Source organism: Pezoporus flaviventris, unplaced genomic scaffold (genome assembly GCF_033815535.1).
Source record: "Pezoporus flaviventris isolate CSIRO_AGI_PZ_B2104156 unplaced genomic scaffold, CSIRO_AGI_Pfla_v1 ptg000037l, whole genome shotgun sequence".
Classification (NCBI taxonomy): Eukaryota; Metazoa; Chordata; class Aves; order Psittaciformes; family Psittacidae; genus Pezoporus; species Pezoporus flaviventris.
In genome coordinates, this window is record NW_026892585.1 from 6,991,914 (window position 1) to 7,010,950 (window position 19,037).

The 19,037-nt window shown below is 41.2% G+C and overlaps 1 protein-coding gene across 2 annotated transcripts in view; it reads right to left on the bottom strand.

Annotated features, from left to right (window-relative positions):
* The window catches only part of CNTNAP2 (contactin associated protein 2), a 1,009,321-nt gene that overhangs the window by 76,709 nt on the left and 913,575 nt on the right, over positions 1-19,037 (bottom strand). For both annotated transcript variants that reach the window (XM_061464593.1, XM_061464594.1), the window contains exons 17-18: positions 4,041-4,259; positions 1,310-1,546 (exon numbers count right to left, since the gene is read on the bottom strand). In XM_061464593.1, coding sequence (XP_061320577.1) covers positions 1,310-1,546; positions 4,041-4,259 — 456 coding nt within the window. The remainder of the gene's footprint in view (positions 1-1,309; positions 1,547-4,040; positions 4,260-19,037) is intronic.

The following is a 19,037-nucleotide window of genomic DNA, read 5'->3' on the forward strand; positions in this document are numbered from 1 at the left end:
CAACACGTGTGGTACAGAGATCCCCAAGCTAGCATGAGTACCTTTGCATGACTCAGAGCTGCCCAGCAGCAGGAGCTTACACCAAGTTTTACTGTGTCCTAAGCATCACAGTCAGAGGCCTGGGCCTTTGGCTGGACTGGGACGCTGATAAGGAGACTACTGTAGTATAATAAAGTATTGCTGCTGTTTCTATGACAGTACTTACACATTGGTGAAGCACAGGTTTTGTCTATGCTAGGTCTTCAATTACTCCAAACCAGTATTTTTTGTTCTGTTAGTGCCACACCCAGGAAAAAACAGGACACTTCAGCTTAGAGCGGGTTTGGGCAGAAATTTGGGGGTTATCCATAAGAGAAACAGAAAAACACAAATAAAAGCCAGTGTGATGAATTTCAGCAATACAGAAAAAACCTAAAAAGTGAATTCATTCAATATGGCATGGCAGCAACTCTTTTCCTCTTGAAATGTAAAGGGAGCAAATGAATGGCCACAAAGTCTGCAAACTGCACAAACATTTGGAAAACTATATTCCCATTAATAATTTGTCTCAATCATTACTGGTCAAAGTGAGAAAAAAACCATACAGATATAACAACATCGTTATCCCTGCTCTTCTTTTTCATATGTAATGGACATCTTTCCCTCACTTGTCATGTAGGCACATGCGTCCATAGCAAATCAGTCTTTTAGAATCACTGGTTTTGAAAATTCAGAACATACTTCAGGCATTTCCAAAGGACTGACATAGATGTGAGAGCTCTGTACCTTCCCTTTCCTAGCAAGTTCAATCTCTAACCCAGACTGAGCTACTAAAAGACTTGAAATGGTTATAGAGGGATAAAACTTTTAATCCAGATGCTAGCTTCACAGTTTATATAATATTCAACCCAAAGCTCACACCTATGTATCTCCAAGTATGTTTCTGAACGAGACTAAATAGCTTTTGTTTAAGTCCATGATTTTTTTTTTCTAAAGAATTAACCATGGCATTTTGCAAGCTGGAATCTATTATACAACAACTCAAGACTACAGAACGCATTCAGACAGACCTGCTATGACTAAAGGCATTCCTGATTCATGTTGTTGTTGTTATTTGATTTAAAGAGGTAACATATATTAGTACTAATGAGAAATGTGGCTTTAAATCATCACATTTAAATCCTGCGTGTATAATTTGACTTGTCTGTAAGAACTATTAAGCATTATCAGGACTTAGTTGTTTAATTAATAGATGAAGCACTGATTATATGGTGTTTTTTCTCAGGCAAATAGTTCTCCCATATTCTGCCTCCTGCGCTAAAGCATTTACCTTTAATGCAAAATGGTCCATCATAGGCAGTTCTGGAGCAGTCACAGGAGTACCCGTTGTATTTCTCAACACACTTCCCACCGTTGGCACAGTACATCCCATAGCTCGTGCAGTGGCCAGAGCAGCCGGGCTTCACCCCTGGCGTGACTTTCGCCCTCTCTTCCAGGTCCAGTGTCACTCCGTTCATCCTTAAAGAACGAATGCAACCCAGGAAGCCTCGCTGCCCTCCCGCAGCACCTGAGAGGGAATGTAGAACTGTGAGACAACACTGAACAGGTTATACTGCTTTACAGGAAATACACTGCTAAGCTTGTGACAACAGCTGGAAGTAAGTAACTTCTTTGTAAAGGCTAGAACTGCCTTGTCCTACCGACTATAAAGTCAATGAAACCTAAGCTGTTGATACCATATCATAAATAAGCATAAATAGTAGGCGTGCTTTTGCTTTACACTGATTAGACATTAGAGAATCTAGCCTCTACTGTTAAGACTTCATTTCATTTAAACTCCAAGATTTTTAGAGGGAACAGTTACAGAAATGGGCCTGCCTCAACTGCTACAGTATAGCCTTACTCTCCATATGATTAGTGATGATGGACGCTCATAATGCCATAGTATGTTCCGCAGTGTTAATTTTTCAAAGCCATGATGGGGAAAGAAGGAAAATATATAAATATCTCTACTCAGCTGCAATAGGAAACACAGATGTTAAATTCCAAGCAACATCAGGAAAATTGTTTAGTTGCCAGAGCATAGAGTGAAGGATGCAGCACTGAAGAGCTACATTTGAAAACCTGCATCAAGATAGCTTTTCTCAGCAGTCGATAAGAACTGTTCCTTTCCCCCCTCTTGTAAGCACTTGCTGAACAACTTACAGCTACGGAAGCCTTATCTGGGGCTGGATTAGAAACAACACCCCCCTAAAAAATCAAGTAAATAACAGTGAGTTGCTGTCATCCTTGCTCCTCATCCTCTCGTCTCTTTGATTACTGCAGTGCCGCAGGTGCTTAAGAGTACCTGAGGAGATCTGAGTGCTCATCACCACAAAGCACACATACCTGAGTGGGGACGAGGACTAAATACAAACCAAGGAATGTTGGCTGTTTCAGATCAATTGCTAGTAACTGGACAATGTGAAGCGAGAGGAGGCAATGCTTGATCTGCGCTGAGTGAACAGGGCAGAGGGCATTCTGGTGTGGTTCCAATCTATGTAAACTCATATACAGTGCACTAACGAAGGAAAACCTAATGCATCTAATTCCCTTCTTTCTCCTAGTCGTCAGGACATACAGTCATCATCCCTCAAGCTCTCTTGCTGGCCAACAAATAGATATTTATTCTGCAGCAAGTGAAACAGGAGGCACTGAAACAATTCTTTTTCAGTATTACTCTCCAGACCCCGATGTTCAGGGTATTCATTTGGGACCCACCAACTCAAATCAATTCTCTATCTGACTCTGAGTAAGGCTATAAATCTGTTCTTTGAGATGTATGCTCCAATCACCAAGTTATGGATATGATTCAGAAAGAAAATCTGTTGCAGATTTGGGCATTCAGTTTTCAGCAATAAAGGTACTAGGTATTTCAAAACACACAGTTAGTTCAAAGCTACAAATAAAAATCAGCATTACTAACAGCTCCCCAAGAACTCAGGCTGGAAAACCCCAGCTCTTCCTGTTTTCAGCAAAAGGCTAGGTATTTCTTTCAAAAGGTTAAGGCTCCATCTTTTAACCACTCTTTTAAACAAACTTCACATTTCAGCTTGTTTTGAAACTGCCTTCTACTGAGATCACAGTCAGCAGTAAAGGAGAATCTGAGCTTGTAAATAATGACTGCATGCCCGGTGACATACTATACACAGTCTGCAGTGACACTCTGCTGTTCACCAAGGCAGTGAAGGCTTTAAATATAATTTCAATTTCTGCCATTGAACTCTTTATTATCATGGGGAAAAAAAATGAGATGTCGTTTTCCTTCCCCCTTCCCTCTCCTTCTGTTTACGGGTATCTAGAGAGGTAGGAAAGACCTTCTTTGCTCAACATTTCACGCGGTTCTGATCCTAGCTACTAGCACTTTGGCATGTCTGCACTTTGCAGCACAGACGTTAACAGTCGGAGAAATACAAGCGCTACTGGAATAGCCTGCCCAAAACGTAGCAGAGACCAGTAGCTCCAACAAGCAGCTGGACTAACTTGGTTCCAAGGAATGTATTTGTGTAACACTGTGTGATGCTTTCCTGCATCAAATGGGCAAACAGCCCATGGGACTAGAGGAAAGGACTGCAGTGAGATCTCTGAGCACAAAAGCGTGGGCAATGATCAAACCTAAAGAGGCTTAAAGTGCTGCTGAGGTTAGGATGGGCACTGCAGGCATATGCAGTCCTGGCAAGACCTACTCACAATTTTTCACTTCTGTAGTGCGTGTGAGAGAGAGGCACTTGACAAAAAGGGAGTTAGGCACTACAGCCTGCTAGGTGCACTTTCAGCCAGAACCAGCAGGTGGGGAGAGACAAAAGCGACAAGCTGCCAGCGCAAGATATTTTCCTCTTAGTTGATCTTATTCCTGTAATTATGGATATGCTTGTCTTCTTTTTCCTCTTTCTCCCCCATGCTGTCATGCAAGTGCTTCAGGAGCCAACTTCCTACATTAAACTAACTGCTGCTGGCAAGACAGGAGGCACAGAGTGTTCAGCATGGGAGAGCAAAGCCCCATTACCCGCACTGCATCTTACCGACATAGAGCTGGCTGTACAATTCCAGCCGCGTGTGGCCTTCTGTTGGTGCTTTCCGGACCTCCATGGGTAACTGGTCTACCTGCAGGCTGGCTTGCTTGACGTTCCTCTCAGCATTGACACGATGCCACTGATCATCATTGAGCTGGTTGGGAGATCTAACGATGATTTCCACAGGCCCATTTCCAACATCAAATGAAAAGGAAACCTCCGTAGCAGCTGAAACACCAAGCAAAAAGGAACCCATCGTACACTGTACACAAATTCACCTATACTTCCAAAAAAGAAAGGAGTCATATTTACTAGAAATAGGCACCACTCGGCACCTTTCAGGATTTAGAAGAGCATTTCTGAGTTGAGTAGGAGTTAACATATTTCCAAAGAAGCTGTTGTGAAAAGTTTCCATAGCATATGATGAAAATCAGATCGATTTGACTTGTAAAATTTAACCAGAATAAATTATATCCCAGAAGAAGATTTTTTATTTCCATCTATAATTTTGATAATACTGAAAAAACCCATTCACCAGCTTTCAGAAGAAAACATCAACAATGACATTAATATTTGATCTCTGCAGCTTTCCAGTTTCCATAGGTTTTTTTTAGGGTAATATGCATTTTGATACATAGTGGTGCAGAAGTTATCTACATTTTTGTTTCTGTCCACGGGCAATTAATTTTTACAATGAACTAATAATGCAGTGGTAATGACCTCTGTGAGATTTTATGGCTGAAAAAGAAGTGGATTCTTAGCAAGCATTACAGTGCTCTATTTATAGTGGATGATTCAAAACCTGTTTGGAAGTTTTACAAATGTACAGTAGGATCTCCTGCACATTCCTCCAGGTCATCCTCAGCAAACCCTATAATCGATACTTATTATTAAACAGGGGTTGTGAATAATAACATATATATGACTTAGTTTGTGTAATTTGGGGCTGTAAATTTTATTATGGTAGCTAAACGTCAGCTGGAAGGGTTTATCTGAAGCAGATTATCAATGATAACATTCAGAAAGGAGAATACCAGATAGAAGACAATCAAGAGTTCCATCTAATGTGGTTTTCTTTCATATAAAATAAAAAAGCCACTGTGCTCTCTCAGTTCTTCTGAAAAATCTCAGGTGCCCAATTACGACCCCAATGTCCCAGTACAGCTGTGGTTTCTTGTTCAAATGAATTAATGAAACAGTATTATCTTACTCAGCAAGGCTATCAAGCTGTGGTAGAAGCCCCACTCTGTGATTATTATTATTACTAACAATACTAATAGTGGAAAATATTCCTGCCCAATAGATTTTCACAAGGTTATGTCTGATGGAATGAAATGCATTGTTATGAAAACTGGAAGGACAGGAATAAACTTTTTATAGAGAATATTCTTTCAAAACACATTTATTACACAGTTGACATCTTTGATTTTTTTTTTTTTCTGCAGATTGGCTATTTCTAGAAGAAAAAATTAGAAGCATATTTTATTGCTGTTGTGTTCTCTTGTTCTCTGACGAATAAAATTACTTCATTTCTTGAATGAATGGCCTTTCATAAGCCGAGAGTTTAGTCTGTTTGGCCTTTTGCACTTTGTAAGACGAAAACTGTAAGAGCCAAAGCTTGCCATTAAAGAAATAAAGATGTTTCATTTTAATGTTATTATGTCTTATAACTTCAGCGGTTCTGCCAATAAACTCGGGCAATTAGGAATTAGAGTAAAATCTCACCAGTATTTTTGCTGTATGCTGTGTCCAGGTTTATTTATTGTGTAATTCTCCTTTAACTTTATGCCTTGAAGAACTGCTGCAGATCTCTTCACTGTCAGGCTTGAACTGCTTCCCAAAAGCAGTCTCTCTCTACAAGACTAAGAACTACTTAGTAGACTTTTCACCTTATTCTGAGGCAACTGACGACCCTGTTCATACTGCTCATGGGTACTTTGCGTACAATCCCATTCAGGATTTTGAACCCCCCTGCAACAATGGTTCTTTGCAAGTTTTTGGTCTTCTGGATGGAAGCATCTCTAATTTTTTTACCCTTATTTTAAAAGAGAAAGGAGTAGAGACTTGACAGTAGAGATATTTCCAGTAGAAGTTCTGTTCCTGCATAGTCTAACTTTACACATGGCTTTAAACTGAGATCTGTATCACAGCCTGAAAGATTTACAATGAAGTATGTACTTAGTAGAGAATATTATTCACTTTGACATGAGTACCATTTGTATAAATTCATAGCATATTTTTATATTTCAGTTTATACTTAGGGAAAGAAAAGCATTCCAGAAAAATCTCAAAGGTCATTTTCAGTGTATGTACCTGCTGATATGCTGAAAGTTAGAGAAGGAAGTATAGGATCTATGGACTGTGCTGATCCTTCCCTAAGCAACCTAAAAACAGGACTCTCATAAACCAAAGGGGAGTCTATTTGCTAGACTGATGGACTGAAAACCACATGAAATATGTCAGCGAAAAGAGCTCTGCAGATAGGCAGAGGCTGCATGACAGCATGTCTTGCATGACAGTTATGTTGCTGGCTCTGATTTTTATTCTTCATTTCCACTGCAATTAATTTTTGAGTCTACATATTAAGCATATTCTCAAACGAGGGGCATCTCTATGTGAAACAATTGGCACTTGTATCCTAACAGAAATGAGGCATCCCTGCCCAGGGAAGGAGGCTTAGAACTAGATGATCTTCCGGTCCCTTCCAACCCTAACTATTCTATGATTCTATGTGATAACACTAGTCAGAAAAGGAAGACAAAAGAAAGTGTACCCTGCAATAAATGCGACAGGCGATCTAGTGACAACTGACACAGAGAAGACTGAGGTACTCAGCAGCTTCTTTTGTCTCAGTTTTCACTGGCAATTGCTCTTCACACATCTCCGAGTTCCTCAATCTCAGGGCATGGACTGGGGGAATGAAGTGGTCAAGGTCAGGCTGGACACAGCTTTGAGCACACAGCACTACCCCCACTCCTACTTTTCCCTCTATCCCAGTTTACTGCTGAACGTGGTGCTGTATAGGATGGAGCATCCCTTTGGCCTTTGGTCAACTGTCCTGGCTGTGCCCCTTTACAACTTCTTGGCTACCTTAAGCCAAATGACTGGGGGAGATGTGAGAAAGACAGAAAGGTTTGATGCTGTGCCAGCACTGCTCAGCAACAGCCAGAACACAAGTGTGGCATCAACACTGGTTTAGGCACAAATCCAAAACTCAGCATTGGACAGGCTGCTGTGGAAAAAGTTAACTCCATCTCAGACAAATCCATTACAATATCAGATTTGTTTAGAAGTTCAGCATAAACAGTTATGTAGAACAACAATTATTTAGGGTTTCTTTCCCAAGTGTGGTTTACTTTTCAATCTCTCTATGCCTACACACACAATCCTTGCATGATGTGGCACCTTTGACTCAAACACATCCTTGGCTGACATGTCAGTGGTGTTATTACTCTGTCAGAAGGGGATGATCAAAAGGTATCTACCATACATGTGCACACGTGACTATTCACAGCCACCAACCGAACCAGAACAGGGTTTTTTTCCAGAAATATGCAGAAAATGAGTTGCACAGCTCCCAGAGATTCCTGCTGGTCACTCTGTAGCTCACGAAATGAGGTTTTCCCAATGATCATTTTACTTTCTATTCTACCAAAGAGCAGAGAACTCAAACCAGTTGTAAGAAATGAGAATGAAGATCAGACATTGAACGATATCTGGAATTGCTTCATGAGGAAATAATAATAAAAAGGTGGGTTTTAATTTATTCAGTCAGTACAACTGTTTTGTTATGGAAACTTCATAAAACTGAACAAAGATGAGTTTTTAATGTGCTCCTGCCATATACATTCACTCAATAAAATGTGGTTTGTGGCTTAGTTTTACCCTTTCTGTGCCTTATGCAGTTACAGATAATTAAATCTGAACTTGTTTCTTTCATTGATTCAATTTTCTAAGGTCTCAGGTCACTGTCAGCCACCTGTTCAGAACACAGAAGTGCAATCTTGCAAACAAAACGCTCTTCCTGCTCTTTGCTCTGTGTTCCTGGTTTTAGCGCTATTCAGATCCCACCATCTGAAAATCTAGGAGCCATTTGCCCATAAAAAGGCAGGGACATTACTGAGCCACCCTGCAGAAAGGCTTGGAGAGGCTGAAAGAGGGGACTAACAAGAACCTTACAAAGTTCACCAAGGACAAGTATAAGGTCTTGCACCTGGGAAAACATAATCCAGGAGTGCAGGACAGGTTAGAGTCTACCTGGCTGGGGAGCAGCTCTGTGGAAAGGGACCTGGGGTACTGGCAGACAACAAGCTTACTATGAGCAAACAGTGTGCAGCTGTGGCAAAGAAAGCCAGCAGGGTGCTGGGGAACATCAACAAGGGCATCCCCAGCAGCTATTGTCATTATCCCACTGCATTCAGCACTTGTCAGGCCACATCTGGAGAGGTGTTCAATTCTGGTCCCCACTATACAAAAAAGACGTGGACAGGCTGAAGAGGGTCCAGAGAAGAGCCACAAAGATGATCAAAGCACTTCTGGTAAATGTGTTTAGTTAAGCACAAGTTCTGAAGGTCAGCTGCATGGGAAGCAGCGTATACTTCTACATCCTTTGCTGTGCAGAAGGTCAGGCTAAATGACCTGTTAAGACTTTTCTGGTATTCAAGATCTATGAGTATCTAGGCCTCCCATTTTCCTAGAACTTCTTGCGTTTCAAGTCTCTTTTCTTCCTATTTCCCTCTTGTCGATAAACTGCAGGCTAGGCTCTCTGGCTATAATGAGGCAACCAGCAGAGAGAGATGCTGACAGATGGGCGAGTGCTCACAAGATGCTGAGAAGCAGGTGGAGGTTCTCAAGACACATAAGCTGTGAAAAAAAGAAGGAGGAGGGATTACAACCCTCCCCACAGTCATTTTTGTCTGTTTCTCTCCTCTCCCATTATCCTCTCTTGGAAACATGGACTTTCATCCTCCCTTGTACTTTGTTTCTTACTTCTGATGTATTTTTATACCCTTCAACAGGATTCACTGATGTTTTAGCAGCCTTGTATCAAAGTGAATAGCATCTACCTTCCTTAGGATCTTTCTGAAATCCTGTTCTGAGATCATAAATGCCTTGTAACAGCTAGAATCAGAGCTCACTGGCTTGCCTGTAAAACAGGATAAAACAATAATATGTAGACTAAAACCTGCCAGACAGATATTTTCCCCCCCTCCACTTTGCTTGCTTGTTCTGTGAATAAAAGTAGCTTGAAAGTATTCTGTCTCTGTAAGGGTAACACCTGCCAAACTTCTTGGACAGTTTGTTTGTAAATACAAATTAAGGGCTCTGATTAAACCAGTAGACAAAATTCAGTAAAATGACTGAAAACTTCATAAAGATGCTAAAATGTATTTAGAGCTAGTGGTTTACGTATCATTATTTGAAATCCATCACCAGGGTCAAGATCAGGTGTCATATCTGTAGCCACTAGAATCCTTCCCACTGATTTTAGTAGACTCTGGATAGAAAAAAGAGCTTTCTGGGATTTGAAAGCAACTATCACGTCCACCTTTCCCACTTCTACTCAGAAAGCAGAGTTTAAAGATAGTTTTACATAGTCATCTCTAAATTACCTGCCCTGCTGCCCTCATTTGCACAGGGGTGAGAGATGGCCATGCCAATGCTGACATTGAAACAGCCTTGACAGGTTGTTCCTGGCTGCTGAAAGTATGTGGAAAGGGCTACAGATGCTACCCTGAAGTGCCATATTGGAACAAAGGACCTGCTTTGAGGAGGTCACTTCTCAATGGACACAACTAAAGGTTAAAACCACCAAAACAGTATCTTAGGGAGAAATCGTTGATCCAAGTTGTTTGAGTGCAATGCAAGAATTACCCTGCAGCCTGGCTTTCTGTTAACAGTCTGGCAGCTGTCAAAAATCGTGGCCATATTTCTAATAACTGGACTAAGCATCTGGAAGATTTTATCATTCATCCAATTCCCAAATGAAATCGCTATTTGAACTAATGAGCAAAAGCTTCACTCGTTTGACCAAATGACAGTGCACATCTATGCCCAAGACTGCAGTGATCCCTGAGCTCAGTGCCAAATGAACTAACTCTGGAAGCTGCACAGCTGCATCAGCACGACGCTGTGCCAAGAGTAATTAGTTCTAATGAGTGGCTATACTGCACCTAGGATCAAACCCAGCAGAGCTGAGTGCTGATTTCTGTGGACATGCGATCTTTCTTAAGATCAGCCCTAACATAGGTGTACACTGCACAGAGTAGACACACTCTGTATTTGCTTGTAGGTTAACAAGTCAAACAAAAAAATACAACCCAAGTTTACACTCTCTTAGATCTTACACAGTAATTTATGTGTCAGGAAGGAAAAAAGGGTGAGTAATGCTATAGCTACTATTTATCATCATTTAACACCCACTTCTCACAGCATAAATCCATCCACAACATACAGTATAATCAGTGAGACTCAGTGTCTTCCTGAACCTTTAGAACTACCTGATATTCTTCATGGAGTAAACAACGCAAGCGATAATCACAGAATCGTAGGATGGTTTGAGTTGGAAGGGACCTCAAAGATCACCTAGTTCCAGCCCCCTACCATTGGCAGGGACACTTTCCATTAGACCAGGTTGCTTCAAGCCCCGTCCAACCTGGCCATGAATGCTACCAGGGCTGGGGCAGCCACAGCTTCTCCAAACAACACATTCCAGTGCCCTACCACCCTCACCAGAAAGAATTTCTTCCTTACAACAAATCTAAATCTACCCTCTTTGACTTTCAAACCATTGCCCCTTTTCCCTTTGTGCTTGTGCTACAAGCCTTCATAAAAAGTATTTCTCTACCTTTCTCATAAGCCCCCTTTGTATAGTGAAAGGGAGCAGTAAAGTCCCTGCTGGAGCCTTCTCCTCTTCAGGCTTAACAACCCCAACTCCCTCAGCCTCTCTTCACAGAAAAGGTGCTCCAGCCCCGTGACCCTCCTCTAGACCCACCTTAACACGTCCACATCTGCCTTGGCTGGGGACCCTAGAGCTGGATGCAGTTCCCCAAGCTGGGTCTCACAAAAGCAGAGTAGAAGGGCAGAATCACCTTCCTCAGCCTGCTGACCACACTTACACAGCCCAGGATACAACTAGTTTTCTGGGCTGCCAGTGCAAATTAACAAGTCACATCCAATTTTCCACTAAAGAGCACTGCCAACTCCCCCTCTGCAGGGCTGCTCTCAATCCATTTATGCCCCATCTGCAGAGATGTTGGGGACTGCCCCAACCCAGGTGCAGGACATTTACCTGACCTTGTTGAACTTCATAAGGTTCACATGGGCTCACTCCTCCAGCCTGTCCAGATCCATCTGGATGGCATTTCTTCCCTCAAGCTATTAACTGCACCACTCCCCTGCAAATTCATCAGGAATACAGAACTCTTCAGAATGTCTGAAGCATCTCATGAGCTTTCAATGTGCTTTTATAGACTGTTTTCATTTTGAAATTTTCAAAGTTTCCTGCAGACCAAAAAATCCCCTACAAATCAGAATGAAAAACAAAGAAAAAGGCTCTGTCAAAGTCAGAGCATCCTCTGAAGTGCTATCCTTCTCACATTTTTGATCCTTATTTTCTCCACCATTTAGTCTGCAGCCTGAAGGCAGTTGATTCAGTGTCTGCTGTGTGCAGTATCTATATCTGGTAGCTGCAAACTTGCAGTGACATTTCTTAGCGAGTGGACAGGGAATTAGATCTTCTGATAGACACTGTCCTGATTCAGCAAAAGCTGCTGGTTTATTATGCACATGACTGTTGTACATTGTAAGACAAGACTGCACACAAATATATTGTTTTGCTGTATATTTAAAAGATGTGAACTTTAACACATTATTGTCCTTCTTCTGTGATACTTACACATCATCTTTCCAGTAAGATTTCAATCGGACTGGTAATTTCAACAGCTGGATTTTCTAACAAAGTCCCAGCTTTCTGTTTAGAGGAACCCATTGTCTTTGGATTAATGGGAATTACATATGTTACTGTCTTCTTTTCATAATTTTGTTTTATGACTGTTCAAATATCTTTCCATATATCTGGCTGGCTGACTGAATAGCTAGCATTTTCTTGTTCATTCATTGCCTGAATGGATCAGACTCCCTCTCCTACAATAATTTTTGCCTAAGAATAATCTTTGCCTAATCATGCTGAGCCCTTGAAATTCATTACCCTCATCTGAGGTTTTAATCTTAGATATTCAATATATACCGGTTGACTCAGAAGTACTGTACTACGTTGCAGCATAGTCCTGGGAAAGTCTGGGACTCCCATGTCCTGGGATTCCCAGAACATTCTGTGGGGTTCTAGTTTAAGATCACTGAAATGTTTTTCATCAACTTCAGTAAAAAAGAGTGTTGGCGGACTGTAAGACTCCTAGTTCACCGATGGCAATTCATTTGTTGTCTGCTTCCCTTGATTGACCTCTAATGTTGAATACATGCCTCCCTAGGTGGTATTGGAACATGACAGATTGTTTGCTGAAGCTCATGCTCAATGAGTGACAGTAGGAGGTAGAAAGAAGAAATTAAAAAGTATACTAATTATCAGCAGTGTATCAGTCACAGTAAATGTGTGTTTCCGGAGCATGGCACCAGGATGGCTTTTGTTTGCATCCATATGGCTAGCAGATTATAATAGTGGGTACTTAATAAGATTTTGCTAGTGTCATCTGTATTTCTGGCAGCTAATTGTGCATTATTGCAGGTTCCTGCGTATTTCAGTTCCAAAATGTAAATCACAAAGTCCTGCATTTCCCATTTTTCTCTAGTACATGATTAGTCCTCTTGGATTGCATTAGCAAAGTCAAAGAAACGACAATTTGTTACAAGTAAATATATAAAGAAACAAAAAATTACAGGTCATTATTCTGCATGTCTGTTGTCTAGTCTGCAGCATCAAGCTTCATTCTGTTGTGCACCAACATCCATCCCTATCTACATATTCTGAAACATCTGCAGGTGTATTTCAGTGCTTCCTTATTGCTGTTTTACATGAGTTTAGCTAGCAACACAATCCCACCCTTCTGGTTTTCAGTATTTAAAGGAATAATAGACTGGAATAAGACTCTGTGGAGTAATTTCTTCAAGTGCATTTTTATAGCTGCACTGTTTCAACAATGCTAGTATTAAAAGTGGGCTATTCACTGCCATAATTTGCTCCCAAAAGGTTTAGAAGTTGCATATAGAAAGAGGTGTATCTGCTAGATGCAGTACGTCTTGGTAACAGCTTGTTCCTGGTAGAGAGTAACGATGTTAGCGAGCTGTTATGTTTCCATGCACACGCAAGATTAGATTACTCCTTTGGAGCAGAAGATGGAGCAGAGTTAGAATCCTTCCCTGAGTTTTCCCTAGGGTCATCCAACGGGCTGTCTGACTGCAGCTCAGGGGGCACTTCTAACTGCTGGAAACCTGTCTTGACCTTTTCCAAAGCATGCAGGATACCTGCAACTGGTTAAATGCTCTCCAGGAGCAAGTTAGCAGAAAACAAAAAACCTGGGGATGGGCACCTACTCTGCTTCTACTGGCAGACAACCACTTACACATGTAATTTGCTACATTTTGGACACATGTAAATATACTGGACCTGAACATGAAGGGAAATCGGAAGTGCATACAGCACCTTCCTCACCATGAGTAAACATCTGCGTGAGAACAAAGATAAGGAGAGGTCTGATTTTGGTAATAACTAAGAATCAGTTGTTTTTATTTCACTTTAAAATAAACTCTGCTATCAACCAGCCAATCAAACAAATACCAGCCCAGTCTTCCTACACAGCAAATTAGACTGCTTTGGGGAATAAAAAAATACTGCATTTAAATGAAAGTACTGAATTTTCTCATGAAAGATCATGCAAAGGCCAAATATGCCCCAAGAAGACAATTATTTAATTATTTCTTAATAAAATTAATGCTAATTACACCCCAGCTGTCTTGTAGATAAGCACTTGGAGACAACTCAGATTTTTATGATTATATTTTAGTTGAAGTAGCAATTTTCAGCCATGGTCACCAGGAATGAAAAAAAAAAACCAATCCCACTATCAGTCCTGCATACACAGGGAATCAATGCAAAGATACAAGAAAGGACTTAAGGTCAATCATCTGATGGTTAGAACAGGGCTTGGAAAAAACACCTACTTGCTATAAATACCATTTCAGAGAGATGATGATAGCTCCCACCTAGCCAGCCCTCTTTCAATAACTACTTAGCTGCTTGGAAGGAAAGAAGGAAGGAAAGGTGACTCAGTTGAAGGTCTTGTTGATTCATCTCAGGAGAGCTACTAAAGCTTAAAAAAAATACAGCAGCAGTATCTTCTGGTCTCTTTTGTGAGGAATGATTCACACAAAGAGAACTGTACTCAGTGCACTGAGTGGAAAAGTAGAGGAGGCGTGTGTTTCCCTGCCTGTAGTGGGTTAGAATATACTTCATTATATCCTTTTAACTGCAGCACTTTACCATGAAACTGAATTGGTCCCATGCAACAGAAGACACCACAACAAGGGGAAAGCACAGACATTAAACCACAGCTCTCCCATGCAGCATATAAAGGGGCTTGTATAACGAGTAGGTTTTTCTTGTTGGATGAAAGGCAAAATAAAACCGGGTGTTAATGTTCATGAAATCAGATTATGTCTGAGCATGGTAAAGTATCAGAGATTTTGAGCAGAGAGAGCAGCTTCTTTTGCTACAGAAAAATGCTGTGAAGTTGGGCATGGTTCTAAAAATACTGAACAATGGGTCTCAGTGCTTATAAGCAGATTCAAAGGTTATCAACCCCCCTCTTGAATCTATCACATCCGAATGTCATAAAAATCATCCAAAACTGTAAACTGATTACAATAGAAGTGGTAAGGGCCTGGTCTATGCCAGAAAAGTAGACATCAAGACTGCCACTCTTCTGTGGTGTGACTGTGAGAAAGCACATTGCTTGTGTTCTTTCTTCCTCTTTGGTATTTTTTTCATATCCTCCGATTTGTGTATTAGCTGTAGGTTCTGCTGTAGATTGTGGTTAAGACTTGTAAAGGTATTTAGATGCTTGGGTGGTGGCTACCAAAACACTTTTACATCAAGGCAGGTGCCCATGATGATATGAATGTACTGATTTTTCTGCTTGGCCATGTAAGCTTTTGTCATTTGCAGCGGCTGTTTTATAAGCAATTTTTCATGGCTGCTATTTATTTCTCTGCGGCTGTCCAGGGGGTCACTATCAGGGTAAGGACTCTGTTGCACTATGCACTGCTCTAACACAATAAAAAAAGGCCATCCAAATATATGACTCAAGTTCACTTCTAATGTAGTAACTCTATATGAAAAGGGTGTATGTAAAATGCCAGGGTAGATGGACCGAGCTAACAGTAAAACTCTGGTTGTCTGTGACAGTGAGGATCTAAATTCAAGGACCCAAAAGGTCTGTTGCTGCCATGTGCCTAAAACATCTAGTCATTTTGTGCAGTTTAGGAAATACTTTCTGCATGAAAACATCAGCATACATGAAAAAGGTAACACAGCATATGTAGTTTTGGAATAGAACAGAAAGTAGACTGGAAATGAGGGCAAAGACCTGAGATGGGTGGCAGGCCTTGCAATGGTTTGCCATGTGTAGCATTTAGTGCAATACCAAGTTAGAGAGAGCTATACTTTTTGAATGCCAGCCAGTTCCCACCTTGAACTGTATGTGAGCTGTACCGGATTTATAAGACACTGCTTATAAAATAAAGTGGCATTTATGGCATTAAGAAAAGCATCCAGCATCCTTGAAAGGAGAGGGGTAATACTGAGGGGATGCTGCATGGCACTGTGCAGTGAAGGGTCATGAATGATGTACTGACACTAAGGCAGACCAAAGCACAGCAACCTGTATCCCAGCAGAGTCCAAGCTAAGTTACAAAGTGCTGCTGATGGCCTTCATTTCCCCACAGCCCTGTGCCTAGGATTTTCTGCTGGTCAGCTGTAGCAGGTTCCCAGTAGGGTGCTTATTTACAGCCTCTGGCTTGCTTCCACATGCCAGCCTGGACACCTATCCCCATCTGCTAGTTAGGAACAAGGATACAGGTGGAATTGTCCTTCTTAGATGGGCCATAAATTGCTCTGTTTGAATATGAGACTTTTCCGCATCACCTACCTCATCTGGAAAGAAATCTTATCTTTAAAAGGACGGTGCTTGCAGGTCTTCAAACTACATTCTTTTTTGTTTGTAACTTTCATATTGTCCTAGATTAGGATGAGAGTTTACAAATACTGCTGTAAAAACATTTGGGTCAAAAATTTCCCTGAAGAAATGTAATGTTTTCCCATTTAATGTGATAATTTCTTACTGGCCTCTGGGATGAAGAGATTCCTCAGTGTCCTATGCATTCTTTGACGTGTGGCTAATGCAACACACTCTCCTAGGGGGTTGTTTTTCAGGGAAGCGACCTTCTGCTAGGAAAGCAAAACAACAACTCAATTAAAAGAAACAATGAAGGTCACACCGGTTTCCCTACCCAGTTAGAAAAATACAGCAGTGGGAAACGCAAGCTGAATTTACATTAACTGATGGGAATTTAAAGAGCATCATGTAGAAAACTCATCAATATGGTAGAATTCCATTTCTCTGGAGAAATAATTGATGAAGTTATCAAAATTTGTAAGAAAATACATTAATCAGTCATGTGTTAGAATGTTCACTCTGGAGGAACGAATGGTATCTGGGCAGAACCAAACAGCAGTGGGAATCATGGTCCCTGGTCTGTCACTGCTTCTTGTCTGATTTTGGAGAAGTTACTTACATCTCAACTAAGTAGCCTGGAAATGGCTAAGCACAAGAAGCAGTGTAGGACTTCTCAAGTACAAATGTTAGGTATTAGAGTGCTGTCAGCATCCCTTGCCCACAATGCAAGCAGACCCATCCTGAAGCCTACCACTGCTCCCATGCAAGCTATTCCATGTAATCCCTTTCACAGCAGCTAAGTTCATCTATCTCTCCTTGGGGAGGCTTTCAGGGCAGCTAACATTGCAGGGGTTATCAGCCAGGTGACACCTCCGAATACAGGGGTTGTAAGTGTTCCTGACTTTCTACAGTAAACACATTAGGAAGTTCATTTCTCTCTTACATGTTCATGCCAGGATCAAACACAAGCTGACCTTTATCTCTCTAAGCCTCTTCTTTTTTCTATTGCAAAACTGACTTGTTGTTTACTTCAGAATAATAACAGTGAGACACAACTCATTAGTGTCTGTAAATTGCTTAGAGGTGCTGGGATGAAAAGAGCTACAGAAGTGAGTAGAGTGTCTTTTTCATTAGAATTATACTTCGGGACTGTAGCGGTAGGACAAGGCGTAAAGGGTTCAAACTTAAACAGAGGAAGCTTAGATTAGATATAAGGAAGTTCTTTACTGTGAGGGCGGGGAGGCACTGGAATGGGTTGCCCAAGGAAGCTGTGAATGCTCCATCCCTGGTGGTGTTCAAAGCCAGGCTGGACAGAGCCTTGGGTGACATGGTTTGGTGTGAGGTGTCCCTGCCCATGGCAGGGAGGTTGGAACTGGATGATCTTAAGGTCCTTTCCAACCCTAACTAGTCTATGATTCTATGATATGACAGTGTTACTAAGGAAGTTTTCTGGAAGCCATTTAACTCACCACAGGCTTTTTAGAGTAACAGTCCTGGGAATCTGACATGCAACAGTGATGGCAGACACTTCTTTCCAAATTCTCATGAACGTGGCCCTTCCAAAATTTGCTTTGAGGAATGCATTTCTTTCAAAACTTGGGATTTCTCTTGATCAGAAAATTCAAATGTGGTCTATTTGACAAACATCTGACAGGCATGAAGTAGTTTGGTTTTCATAGTTGTAACTCTCCATAGTCTTCTACCCATATCTTATTAATGTACTAAACCATACTCTTATCTGACCCTACTCAGGTACATTATTCAGCTGTATTTTAGGCAGCCCCTTGCCTGCTGCAGAGTTTCAAGTTAGGATCCTGAAGGCCTGTTTCTCTGCAGCAAAATGGCTTTAGACAGGGTCCCTTATGCAAAGCTTCCATTGCCAGGGAGGAGTGGCTGCAAGTCAGAACTGAATGGGGAGGAGAGCTGAGAGTCTTCCAAGAATTCAAAATGAAATTCTTGTCATCTTTCATTTGTCAACATTCAACCCTGAAGTGCTTAAAAACCAAAGAGCATTAGGATTGCTGGTAAAGACCTGGAGGATCCATGTTGCTGTTTGATGCTGTCACTTCATAGGTGCTTTCGGGTACACAGGGGTAACAAATGAAGGGCTATGAGAAAGATGACAAACGCTTCTGCAGAATGACATTCAAGCTTTTGGGGGATTGCTTTTAGTAAAACACTAAATGGTCGACACTGCTGACCTGGCAACTTTGTAGACAGCAGGTTACGCACCTCAGAGTCCTAAAACGTAGGTCAGGGTTAAAGAGGAAAAAACCCGCCCATGCCAAAGGGGAGAGAGGGCCTGTATAAATGAATAAAAAATAGTGTTCTTAATGTTCTCAATTGTGTTTTTATAGGAAGACGGGATTTTAGCTTAAACCCTTCCAAAAAAGTATAGGAAAGCTCTAAGAGAGAAAACAATGGGGTTTTATCTCTGTACAAAAACCCAAGTTTATTTTAAAAAGCATATGGAAATTTTGACCAGAGATGTCTGGTTTCTGGAAGCACTGCTTTAGAGAAAAAGTTATACTTATCCATCTACCTCCTTTCTAAGCTATCCTAGGCACTGTCAGCTGACCTGACAGCTATAAAAATAATGGGGTCCTGTAGATTTACTGACGTATGCAAAAAGTGAGGCTTCAGGTAGTTCTACATCTCTGCCAACTGTTCCACGAATGGTGAGAAGTACAGGCCTGCCAGAGGAGCTGCTTGATAAATGGAATAACTGAAGACCCCAGCCACATTCAGAGTAGCATTTTATCACAGTTATTTTCATGACAGTCTTCTCTGTCAGCTGTTTGGAAAAGCTATTCCTTAA